The 13817-nt window shown below is 37.4% G+C and overlaps 1 protein-coding gene across 8 annotated transcripts in view; it reads right to left on the bottom strand.

Moving 5' to 3' along the window:
* MCTP2 (multiple C2 and transmembrane domain containing 2) overlaps positions 1 to 13817 on the bottom strand; it is a 261080-nt gene that overhangs the window by 120026 nt on the left and 127237 nt on the right. For all 8 annotated transcript variants that reach the window (XM_086365352.1, XM_086365345.1, XM_086365348.1 and 5 more), the window contains 2 exons: positions 9784 to 9970; positions 6761 to 6854 (listed from right to left, as the gene is read on the bottom strand). In XM_086365352.1, coding sequence (XP_086221478.1) covers positions 6761 to 6854; positions 9784 to 9970 — 281 coding nt within the window. The remainder of the gene's footprint in view (positions 1 to 6760; positions 6855 to 9783; positions 9971 to 13817) is intronic.

Below are 13817 nucleotides of genomic sequence, written 5' to 3'. Positions count from 1 at the left end.
CTTCCCTACTTAGAAAGATCTGTAATTTCTTCCCGCGGACCGCATGTTCCTATATAATCCAGTCCCACCTAATACATTAGCCTTCTCACCTCTCAAGGTCACCATCCTCTGTTCTCCAGTCTCACTCGCCTCTCACACGTCTTGGAAAAGCCCTGCAGGCTTGGAATGTGTTGTTCCCTCACTTGAAAACGCTTTTTCTTCATCTTTACTGTGTTAACTGCTCCTCATCCCTGATGTCTCAGCTACAAACTGCAGGAACACCAGACAGGTGTCCCTTTAATGAACCCTGACACCCTATTCTTGACCTTGACAGTAGCACGGTCATTAGATACCACTGGGGGATTAGTAGTCACTCCATGTGAAGGCGGTGATTAATTTCTCCCCCTGCACTGTGTCACGAGGACCCAACACAGGCTCACACACAGGGGAGGTACATTGGCTGAATAAATAAAGATCTTACTAGGAACACAACCAGTAGAACAAGCTGTTAATTCACAGAGCACCACAAATGAACTGAACTCATTCACTCTCAAGGTGCCAATAAGTTACACACGGCGCTATCTCCGATAGACTTGCATCTATCGGAGCTAGATGCATTGACTAGAGTTCATGTTCCTTGGCAGACCATTAAAGCAGATGGCCTGCCAAGGCAGATTTGTATCACTTTTGATGTGTTTTTTAAAAGTTGGTCTTGATTTGGGCTCAGCTAGCCATGAGGTTCTCATAAATTAAGAGCATTAAATGACTATCGCTGAGCTTCCTAGAAATTGCAATTATAGTCAGTCCTTTGAAAATGGAGCATCTTTAAGAGGGGAGCTATTGTTATGAACACAACTTTAAACAGCAGACAATGAAAACAAACTAGAAAATGGACATGTGATTTAAAAGTCCCAGTGAACAATAACTATAAGACTATTTCCCTTCTGATACAAGCAGTCTTATATTTCAAAAAATAAACCCCCAAAACAACAAAAAACATACTGTTATAATTTATAAAAACTACTCAAAAGTCAGTATTATAGCATATGGCTGGAATATTTCTCCTCTACAATATGGTATCTAACTGCAGTATTTTGGTCAACAGTTTCTCAAAACAGCACTTTTATGCACAACAAAAATTGATGAGCCCACAAATATATTTTATATCAATAAAACTATTATCCATATTACAAAATGTGAATAGAAGCACTAAACTGGTTTTAGTATGAGAATTTTCCTACCATGAAGCATATTTTTTCTATACTTTATTAGGCAATAAAACAGAAACAAAAAAAATCAGAGTGGTAACTATAGATTTCCAAAAGTGTTGAAAAGCTATTGTGATTAGCAATGATTGTTGATATTTCCAACATTATTTAAAATTCAGTAAAATTATGAACAAAATATCAAGAAGACAACCTGTGAAATTCCCCATGTCAACCACACTCTAGAAAAATAAATTTAACAAAGAATGGGAATAGCATTTAATGAGCATGTAATATGTGTTTAGTAAGCTCATTTAGGTTTTAACTTGTGTGTTAAGTCACTTCAGTTGAGTCCAACTCTTTGCTATGGACTGTAACCCACCAGGCTCCTCTGTCCATGGGATTCTCCAGGCAAGAATACTGGCATGGGTTGCCATTTCCTCCTCCAGGGGATCTTCCCAGGGATCAAACCTGCATCTCTTATGTCTCCTGCATTGGCAGGCGGGTTCTTTACCACTACCACCACCAACTTAACTGTTAAAATACCCATGAGAAGCTAAAGGCTTAAGTGTACCCATGGCTAGAACGCGGTAGAACCAAGATTTGCATACCTGTTTCTATACATCTTCTATACCTCAGTATGTTGTTGTTGTTGTTCATTCACTAAGTCATGTCTGACTCTTTACAACCCCACGGACTGCAGCACACCAGTCTTCCCGGTCCTGCACTGTCTCCTGGAGTTTGCTCAAACTCACGTCCATTGAGTGGGTGATGCCATCCAACCAAGTCATCCTTTGTTGTCTCCTTCTCCTCCCACCCTCAATCTTTCCCATAATATACAGGAATTAAAATGAAAGGCAGTTACCATAAAAATAAAGGACAAATCAAACAGGGACTAACCTTCATCTTCAATGAATGAACTGTTGAACTGAACACTGATTTATCCAAAGCATGAGTTGCAGTCTCTTGGGAAAGGATTAGGTACTTAAAGAAAGAATGAAGAATTTTACCAGCTATGGTGAAGTCTTAACCACTGGATTACCAGAAAAGTCCCTGAAATACAATTCTGGCCAGAAAATATTTCAGTCCCGTATTTTTCTATTTACCTATTAATTACTTGATTATCGTTTTATAGTCTATGAAAGAAACTCTGCATTGTTTTTGCTTGGCTTTTATTAATTTCTTCTCTAAACAGCTGAGTTTTGAGTGAAGGATGTTGGTCTTATTAAGCATTACAAACAGCTACACTCACCTTGAGTTTCAAAGTACAATTTATCATCTGTTTTCTGAATCAAGGCTATGGCCTTGTTTACTACAGAAGTACTGACATCAGACTGGATAACCTATTACTTAAAGATTTTAGGTTACATTGGGGCAAGGTGTTTGTGAGACAAATGCTTTAATAAAAATATCTGACAGGCTCTTGTATTAGAATAACTGCACATGGTTGTCCATATCTCATATTGCTACAGAGAACATTAAAATATCTTTCACCAATTTTAGAGGGATGGGCTACAAGGGAAATTAGATTACCTCTGATTCTTTAAAATAAAAGGTCTTCTCACTTATATACAAATGTCAGACACACATATAAAATGCAAAGTTATAAATAAATTTAAACTAATACCGAGTAGGTTCAATCATACAATAAAACAGTTTATCAAATATTTATCAAAGATTTGAGTTAGTTTGAAAAAGTTATAAATTTTTGTTATACTTTAGAACACTGAAGTCTTTATCTTTTGTAAATATCTTAACATTGGTAACTTGTAGATTTAGTTATTTATATCTTATAACATTTGGAAGGTTGCACTAATTTTTATCTTTATATAAAAAGTTAAATTTATAATAGCAAAGAAATTCATCTCAGTGAATGTACATATATCATATACATATATCATATCATATATATATATGTATATGATATATAAATAATATATCATGTATATATATATGGGGCTTCCTGGATGGCTCAGTGGTAAAGAATCTGCCTGCAATGCAGGAAATGCAGGTTTGATCCATGGATCAAGAAGATCCCCTAGAGGAAGGCACAGCAACCCACTCCAGTATTCTTGCCTGGAGAATTTCATGGACAGAGGAGCGAAGAGTCAGACGCAACTGAAGCAACTTAGCACGTACACACACATGCTTCTATGTATGGTATACCATATAAATATATATATAAATATAAATATTTATATATATAAAAAATATATATAAATATATATATAATATATATAAATATACCATATATATATATATATGATATATTACATATAAGGGCTTCTCTAGTTGCTCAGATGGTAAAGAATCTGCAGTGTAGACACTGTTATGCAGGAGACCTGGGTTTGATCCCTGGGTAGGGAAGATACCCTGGAGGAAATGGCAACTCACTCCAGTATTGTTGCCTGGGAAATCTCATGGACAGAGGAGCCTGGTGGGTTACAGTCTATGGGACTGCAGCATCAGACAGGACTGAGCAACTAACATTGTATATCTCTCTTTCTATATATATATGATATATACATTATTCCAATGTTCTGAAATGCCAGGAAAGTAATGAGAATTCAACTTCTCCAAAGTTTCTTTTTATGGCCACATTATCAAAACATCAGTAACCACTAGTGAGGAACACCCTCCTAGCTTTGATCAGAGCCAGGAGTGATGGGCATTTTCTTTTTCTAATTGCTACCTGCAAAGATACAACATTAAAATTGGCAAGCCCACTGATTGCAGAGCTGGCAAAAGCATTCGTTTCTCCTCTAGGACAACAGGTCCCTGCACTCTGCAAACTGTAACCTTCACCTCCATAGGGACCACTGCCAAGATCTGCCCCCATGGACTTTTGTTTTATCAGAGTCCCTGATTTTAGGTAAAACAAACTTGAAGCATCAGTTATCATGGTTATTTGGTATTGTTTCTAAGAAACAATTACAACAACAACAAACACAAACTATCATTTAAAAAAAGTAAGAAGGTTGGAAAATTCCATTTTGAAAGGACCATTATTCTTTGAGAAGGTCCCTGGCTATGCAGAGTAAATGCAGTTTTTTAATTAATTATTTTTAATTAATTTATTTATTTTCATTGGATGATAATTACTTTACAATATTGTGATTTTTTTTTTTGCCATACATTGACATTGCAATAACTGATTATTTTTAAATGTAGTTCTTTTTTATTTGCAGGGGTGAATACTCTGTTTCCTGAGCAACTAAAATGAAATACTCATTAATAAATAAGGCTGACTGGAAAATGCTGGGTACAAATAGTTACTTATTTCTTAAATGTTCCTGGCACTGGCAATGATGTATACCTCTTCTAATCCATGATCAAGTGAAGCCGGATTTTTTTTTTTTACTGCATATCAAGAGAATTGGTAATAACAACAACAGTAATAAAAAGAGTGAGTTGCTACTGTATGATATAGTGGCTAACATCTTGGAGGTATTAATTACATCCTATTGCTACTTCACAGCAACCACAATTCACTTCTTCTTCCACAGAGAAAAGTTGCTTTAGAACTCTGGATTAGGTCCACTTTGTTGCCCTAAAGCAATACACCTTGGTGTGGAGCAGACTGAGTGAGTCTGTTCACCTATGAAGTGAGCCAACCTATAAAGAACACAGACTGTGAGATCTGATTCTAACAATAAAGATCCATATGGTCTAAAGGCTTAGCTAATGACAAGGATCTTTGCTTCAAATCAGAAGAGTGATAATTTTCTCATAGGTAATATAGAGACAGTAAAACATCAAGGCATTTAGTCAAATAACATAGCATTATTTGATTTCTAACTACTTCTTTTGTTACTGGAATCTTCTAATACTCACCTTCACTCCAAAGCTACCTACTGCATATCTTGAATACAAAGAAAATGACCAAATGGTAGCATTTTCTACCAATATTATTCTTCTGAAAAGAGGGTTTTGCCTTATAGACTGATCTTTACAAAAGCTTTCATCTTCCAGGTTTCTCTCCTATTAGCTGTAACTGAAAATACTCTTTGGAGAATTCACATTGGCCTGAAACAACCTCCATAAATCCTAGTTTTGAGGATGGTTTGTGGAAGTCACCTGATAGCAAGCATAAAATAAGGTAAGTTTTAAAAGAGTATTTCCACATAGGGATGTAGCTATACACAAGTCTTTTAATGCACTGCAATTAGTTCCTGGTGATCACAAAATATAAAACTACAAAAAGATTTTTCTGAAAATACTGCTTGAAAGCATATATGAGTTCCTGGGCCTTGAGATGATGTTACTGAGCCATCAACAATCACAGATTCAAAAAGTGCCGTATCGAAACACTGAGATGGAAGTAAGACACGATTTGCACTGAAAAACTGGTAAATAATTTTACATGCATTTTAGTGATGAAAACTAAAATTACTTCTGACGAAGGCACATGCAACATCTGAAATAAGTGTTTTCATAAAAGTTTCAAAAGAAAGGAAAATTTCTAAATCAATCTAAGCCTATATAAGCATTTGTAAGTAAACTGATGAATATCAGAAGCCCTTATTGAAGTATTTCATCCACAAACAGAATTTTTATATTCATATTGGGCAAAAAAGCATTTTTTAAATATTCTCACTGGACATTTCCTTAACACTGTGATCATCTTGTAGAATGATTTCCACTGGCTCATTTTTTGAAGGAGAATGAGGAGAACTCTTTTCTAAACTTATATATTCTATAATTTTTGTAATATAAAGTGCTTCTAATTAACAATCTCTTTTCCAGAGTTTGAGCTACCCCAGCCTCAGAAGTTGAGGTTACACAAATACAGAGAGTAGACCACATTCTAAAACTATAAAAACAACAAAAATCCGCTACTGCATTAATAGATAGCTCCATGTTGTGTAACATTCTTCATATTCATCAGTTTACTTGGTAAGTAAACTGCCATAGAGGTGTTTAAACTGCTAGTACAAGGGTACAATTTAGCAAGGAGAGGAGAGCCATTGTCTAATCAGACACTGGAATGTCTGGATCATTCTCATCTTAGTCAAGCAGAATTCATCACAGAGCAGGTCTGCTCTAGCCTCTGTCTATAAGTTCCAATTCATGAAGCACCAAGAGAAATTTCATACAACACCATATCAATGGCAAAGTGGTTCCATGGCCCAGACTTTGGTTGCTGTTACAGAAACGTGCCAGCCAGTTGGACTGAGGATCCAGGCACTACACCATACACTCTGCCAAGGACGGAACACTATGTCCACAGTACAGCGAGAGAGAAGGACAGACGTCGGTCTGTCTTCCGATGTCCGCTTGAAAAACTTCAGACATTTAACTGGTAAAGAAGTCATGACACGAATCACCCACAAATATCTCTGAAAGCCAAAGGGACTAGCACATTACCTAATCACAGCAAGATTATTTGCAAAGGATAATGTGAAAAATGTAAAGTGAGAGAACCTGTTTGCACTTTTTCTTCTGACTCTGCTTGAAAGAGTATGATTTCTCTGTACATGCTTCTACTGAGTAAAACATTTCAGTTTGCCATCGGATCATTTCAAGTCAGGGAATAAATAAAAATGAAAAAAAAAAGGTGAAAAAGATTTTTATACCTGAGAAATCTGCTGCTAAGAGATCTACCGCCTTTAAAACCTTCACTTGCAAAATGCCGACGTCCTTCATATCTTTCAGGGAGTTCTGTAAGCACTGCGGGAGGAAAGGAGATCCAATGAACACAGCTTTCTGATACCTTGTTTAATGCCACCAAGTCCTACAGGAAGTACCTTCTGGATTTATCATAACCTTTCTCATGCAAAGCTAGGAGAAGTTCCAAACCTCCTTATATCAGTCAACAGGGAACTTCAGCATTTGCAACAATCAGATTCAAACTGACTGAGAATTAATTAACTTCAGTTTTAAAATAAACAAATTACAAAGCACATGCAATCTACTTTTAACATCACCCCCTGGTGATAGCACAGACATCCCACCAGGAAAATGGGTGTAAAATGACATTGATTCTCTGTTCCTTCTTCTTTCTCTATAATGAAACTTTTAAATCACCCTAAAAGGCAACATTATTCTGACTCAGCTAGAATAAAGTTTATGGGTATCAGAGAACTAAACTTGGACCCTTCCTGGATACATATTACCACCAGAAAGAGTGAAAGTGAAAGTGAAGTTGCTCAGTCCTGTCCGACTCTTTGCAACCCCACGGATTATAGCCCGCCAGGCTCCTCCATCCATGGGATTCTCCAGGCAAGAATACTGGAGCGGGTTGCCGTTTCCTTCTCCAGGGGATCTTTCCGACCCAGGGATCGAACCCACGTCTCCCGCATTGTAGGCAGACGCTTTAACCTCCGAGCCACCAGGGAAGCAGGATCTATTCATTAGAGACTGCACATCCAGTACTGCTCTATAATCACATTTACTTTAATTTTTAGTTGGCATGTGCCAAAGCTCTAATATACCTACTGATAATTCTTAAGCGTTTACAGAAATATTTAAATGTCTATCACACTACATCGTTTAGAAATTGTGCAAGAAAAAGATAAGCAGATAAATGCTCTTTGCCTGCCTCCAAAACACATCTGCTGAAAAAGATGTACTTTCAAACCTTTGGATACAATATTTCCATCATCATTAGATAACTAAAAACCTGTGATAAGTTGATCCCAGAGATTTATGGAAGGGTAGTAAAACCCCTATTATTTAGGCATTTCAGGTCAGAATCACAAAAGCTTAATAACAGTTAAGGTTTGCCTAACAAATATGCACCATTCCTAAGAACTTTTAGAAGCTGGTTTTTCAAATAGAATTTTCAATCTTAAAAAAAAAAAAAAAAACAACTAGTATTTAAGTTAAGATGGACACATTTGAAATAAAATATTTTCATAATTTTGAGGTGAAATGCCTTTGAAGATTATCTATTCTCAAAACCTAAAAAACAAATCCAGGGATCTGGAACTTGTATCTTACAATGCAGTGTTCTTTCCCTCTTAAACACTGGCCAGCTGTCTAGATCAAAAAACAAACAAACACTTGATCTTTTTATTTTGATTCTACCTTTTCAAACCTCTTTTAAATTAGTACTCCCCAAATCTTGAGGCATTATGCAAAGCAGTCATTTTGATCTTACCTAATGTCACCTTATAAATACATGAAACTCTTCATGAATTTGGAAAATTTTGCGATTTGTCCATGGGAAATTTGGGAGACTTTTGCTTTCTTTTCATTTGCTAAAGTAAAGTCATCAAAGAGAATATTAAAAGTGGATTTTGTCAAAACTTCTTTAAAGTATGTCAACCTTGCGTGCAGAATCTTGTGTTGTCAATAAGATGCGTGGCTAGACTTTGTAGTCCTGAAGATAAAGGACTATTCAATTAATCAATACACCTTGCACAGTGAAGGAGTCTGGAGACACTTAAGTTTACGCTGAGAATAATATTCCCATTAAATTGGGATTCATCTTTGCTTCATTTCCATGCCACTTTCTTAAAACGCACCTTTCATGTGTGTGGCAGTAAAATAAACGTATTGATTTACAAAGAAGATGGAATAAAACCAGAATGCAAATAAAGACACCGAGAAAGCAAGAGCACAAGAAATAATGACGAGGACAAACCCATTTGATTTAAAAATGCTGAGTGGACTTTTAAGAACATTGCAACTAGTTAGGCAAAAATTCACAAGCAGTTCTTATCCAGGGGAGTGTGAAACAAGTCTCCCATGCCTCTCTAGGGCTTTGTTTTGCTTTAGAAGACACAAGTACTTTCTCACTTGATCTTAAGAGGGTCTAGAAACGTATGCCCAACATTGCAAACATTAATATTTGGTTTATAAAAAGCAATTTTTGTGAATTTATATTAAAATTCCTAAAAATAATATAAATTAATTTTTTTTTAACAAAACAAAAACAGACTTACAGATTTCAAAAGCAAATTTATGGTTACCACACAGGAAACTTAGGGGGAGGGGTAAATTAGGACTTTGGGAATAACATACACACACTACTCTATATAAAATAGATAGTCAACAAGGACCTACTGTATAGCACAGGGGACTTTACTCAACATTCAGCAATAACCTATGTGGGAGAAGAATCTGAAAACAAATGGATGTATGTACAAGTATAATTGAATAATTTTGCTGTAAACCTAAAACTAACACAACAGTGCATTAGTTTGACCAAAAAGTTCATTCAAATTTTTCCTAACATCCTATGGAAAAACCCAAACAAATGTTTCCTGGCCAACTCAGTAAATCGACTATACTTCAATATAAAATAAAAGTAAAAGACAAACAAAATAAAATAAAAATACCTATTCATATATACAAACATGCTAAACAACCTTTTGCCCCCTTGAGGATTTCAGTTTTCTCCAAAGAGATCCTGAATGGTAAAATATCCAAACACTTTCTCTGGCTTTTAAATAGGAAAGCGAATTCGAAAATCTACTTTCACCTTTTCACTAGCCATTAACTTCCATGTCTGATGTCTTGTTTAGGAGAAATACCACTGAACTTTGGACAAAGATCTCTTTGGATGCAGTTTTTCAATTCCCAGACTTTGTTTCAGCTTAAAGGTGGAGTGGGCGTGGGGTGGGGAGGGGGCGTAGCAAGGCAGAGCACTCACAAAGCGCTGGGCGATCTGCTTTCTCTCGTTGGGGTCTGCCAAGGGGCACACACACAGATCTGAGACCGAGACCCCTGAACAGGGCGTGAGGGTGACCAGCATCAGAAGGGTCCCCTGGCAGCTTTCCAATGGCAGCTCCAAGCAGTTGGCTTGCTTGAGTGGGAGGGCTGAGATATCCACTTTACACCTGGAAAAGTTACCAGAAGCAGACAGAAAAGCGATTAATGCGTGGCGGCGCGGACCCTCCAAAGCACCTGATTTTCATTTCATCCCCCCATGAAACCTCCCGCTGTCTGGGCACTGGCTGGTTGAGCAGTGAAGGTTGCAGGGGCTCCCCTGGCTGCTAACACTCCCTCCTGACATACCACACCCTCAGTAAAGGAGAGAAAGATGTCAAGAAACTCAAAGAAAAGGCCGCGTGGAGAAAGTGGCAAACGAATTGAGAAGCAGCAAATCTCTGCCAGGTAAAGTCTGCAGAAAGCTGATGAGATCAAAAACTAGGAAGAAAAAAAGTTTCAGAGTTTCAGCACTATGGATGTGGGCTCTAGAAGGCTTCTTGGGTTGTGTCTTTTTTTTTTTTTTTTTAACCAGCCAAGAGAATAAGAGAAGTTGGTTCAAAAAGAGGTGAAAAGACAGGAGCCTGTGCAAGCGGGAGAGGGTTAATGGAGAAACCATTTTCTTCCAGATTAATGCCAACTGGCGAGATTTTATTTAAAGAAATGTGTTAAGGTGTTTTCCTAATAGGCACCATTCCGCGGGGCTTCCCCAGGTGGGTTTCTGTTAGACAAATGGAGCATGAAGTGCTGTTGATTGATCCCATTTCTGCAGCACAGCCAAAAAAGGCTGCACCCATCTGCTATAAATTGCATGTTTTCCGCCTCTTAACAGTCAATGTTCTGGTGATGTTGAAAACCTCAAACACATTTAAATACAGAAGCAAACACTGAAAGGGGGGGCTGAGGTGCTAAGCCATTTATTTGCTTTAACACGGAAAATCCTGGGGTTGCTTGGACCACACTCGCTTCGTTCGCGTCCCGGTGGGTGAGGTGGCAGGGCTGAGTGGAGGGAAGGCGGGCACTGCGTGGTTTGCGTTCCCATTCGCCATCTCTAGTTACTAAGTCAGATGACCATTCAAGACTTTATTACAAACACGGATGCACCGCCTCATAATGTCGGACAATAGAGTCTTACCCCACATCATTCATGCACTTTTGTAAGTTTGCAGACAATAGCCAACAGGCAAACCCACCTCATATATAAAGCCATGATAGTTTTGAGCCACATGGATATGGAAAAAGTTCCAGTTAAATAAATTTGAAAGAAAGCTTGCAATTCTTTTCCAATTAAAGAGAAAAACCTACCAATATTAAAAGTCTATGCCTATTTTTAGTACAGAATAAAAATATTTTTACAGTAAGGGATACGTACCCATAAAATTAAATTTATGTGGGTATTTATTTTCAAATTACCAAAAGTGATTCCAGTTATAAGAAGAGGTGGCAATTAGAGCTTTTACATGTAATAAATTCATCATGTGTTTCTGCTGGAGACATTAAAAAATATATTCATATATATTTAAATAACCCTCTATGGTTTGAATCAAAAATTTTTTTGTAGCAGTAAATAAGTTTACTACTGTGAACAGAGGGGTTAGTAAATTTTGTAAGCAAGTATATGAGTGGGGAGTTAATTTTGCTGGGCAAGAAATGTCAAGTGCTTTAACTGCACCATTTCTACAAAACTGCTGCTGCTAAGTCGCTTCAGTCGTGTTCGACTCTGTGCAACCCCATAGATGACAGCCCACCAGGATCCCCCGTCCATGGGATTCTCCAGGCAAGAACACTGGTGTGGATTGCCATTTCCTTCTCCAATGCATGAAAGTGAAAAGTGAAAGTGAAGTTGCTCAGTCGTGTCCGACTCTTCAAGACCCCATGGACTGCAGCCTACCAGGTTCCTCTGTCCATGGGATTTTCCAGGCAAGAGTACTGGAGTGGGGTGCCATTGCCTTTTCCGCCTACAAAACTAAGGACCTGAAAATTCTAAATAAGTATAGTAGTAGTACATCTGTTTAAGAATATTTGCTAAGCATTATTTTACACTGTTATACACACTTTCATTTAATAAAGCTCTTTCTATGGAAGGATGAATGATCCAAATTTGTTTAAGACTTTTCTCTGGTGGTAACCTTAAATAGGAGAGTATTTATTTATTTATTTATTTATTTATTTACAGCTTCCTTGAACAGAGCAGTTTACTAATTTAAACAAGTGTGAATCACATCAAACTAAACATTTGGTTTTGTCTCAGAAATTACACATTTTCACAAACTTTTCAGTCATTTCTACCCACTATGAAACTTTTGCACCTATCTCATATTTACAGTTTATTTTGATAACAAAGAAAGAATTCCTATACAAAAAAATAGCCTTGCCTATTTTAGATATAAGAGCCACATAAACACCAGATAAGGGAATTTCAGGACAAACCTAACGGATTCTACATTCTCAATTAATTAATGAGTGAATTCAATCAAATGCTTACTTTTCTTTTCTTAGTGACCTGAAAGAGCAAATTAAATTGATACATCAGCATCGGGTCAGTCAAAATTAAACCTTGTCCTTTTGTACACGGATTATGACCCCTGTCTCTTAGGGTCCCCATCCCATCATATGAATTAATCGATTCTTAAAACACCAACGTCTTTAGTCTTAAGAATTAATGTAAAGCGACCCTCTCCCTAGTGTTAACCACCAACTCTAAGGATGACTTTCTATGAACTTTCTAGAACTGAAGTGCTCTCTCCCCATCTCTTCTATACAGCTGGCTGCCCCCTTCAATTCCACATTCTGGAAGAAAGGAGGAAAGAAGGGAGTAAGAAGAAATGACTCTCACACCAAACCCTTTCCTTCAGGCCTCCTATTTTTCTGTGTCAACCTCTGTCTCCATGGCTTCAGCTCATCTTCACGTTGGAAGGAGAACCAGAATGCTCTGGAGGTTAGTCAGAGGCAGAAGAAATACTTACATTAACCCCAAGCTAGGAACTGGTTACTGTATGACCAGCCAAAGTAGTGGAAGCAAAGATAAAAATAAGGACTTTTCTTCCAGAATTTCAGAACTCTTTTACCGTAACACTCAATTGAATCTTCTGAAGAGAGGTGAGTATCATGCAAACAAAATGACCTTCTTCAGGTGCAAGTAAATAAAATCTTTAAGATATAATCATTTTGAAATACATTCACCAAAGACAAGTTTAATACAAAAGTCTTAAAAGGAGACTCTGGGCTGCTTCATTCATTTTCTATAGGGTATCACATTCTACCCCGGGAAAAAAATAAATAATCTGGCCGGCGCCGCGCCTGAAGCACTAGCCAATCTGCTGTTCTTTCCCAAGACTTTCTGTTACCTGTTTAGTAACCAGTTGCAGGTGAAGTGCAGAGCTGGCCCCTGAGGATGCCTAGAAGAATGGATCCAGCGCAGATTCATCGCAACGCAAAACACCCCCTCCTCCTTCCCTCCTGCCTGCTCATTCTTATAAACACTACTCACTCACTCATCAATTCTAGAATTTTACAGGTATTGTCATATATTCTCTTTTCTCTTTTGTATCCTCTAAATTTCTTCCCAAACTCTACCCAAATGGCAACATTGTATGAGGCTTGATGAAACTAAGCTTACTACTCTAGATGCAATTTTCTTTGAAAAATAAACTCAGTTTTTGGATATGTGGTTTAAAAGGCTCTCATAATTAATGTTCCAATTATCATTAAAAACCACACCAACATTAATAAATGATGGGGCACAAAGATCTTTCTTTGAAGGGCCAAAGAGTAAACAGTTTTAGTTTGGGGCTACATGGTCTCTGCTACAACTACTCAACTCTCCCCTTGTAGCATGAAAGCAATAATAGACAATGTAAAGAAACGAACAGTGCTCTTTTCCAATAAAACTTTACTCAAAAACAAGCAGCCTTCTGGACTTGACCCACGGGCCCTAGTTAGGTGACCCCTGATCTAAAGAAATGCTAATCATTCAAC

Source organism: Bos grunniens, chromosome 21 (assembly GCF_055505025.1).
Source record: "Bos grunniens cultivar Pamir isolate PY7600 chromosome 21, Bosgru_T2T1.0, whole genome shotgun sequence".
Taxonomy (NCBI): Eukaryota; Metazoa; Chordata; class Mammalia; order Artiodactyla; family Bovidae; genus Bos; species Bos grunniens.
Note: the sequence above shows the minus strand (reverse complement) of the source record. Positions and strands in the feature narration are given on the sequence as shown.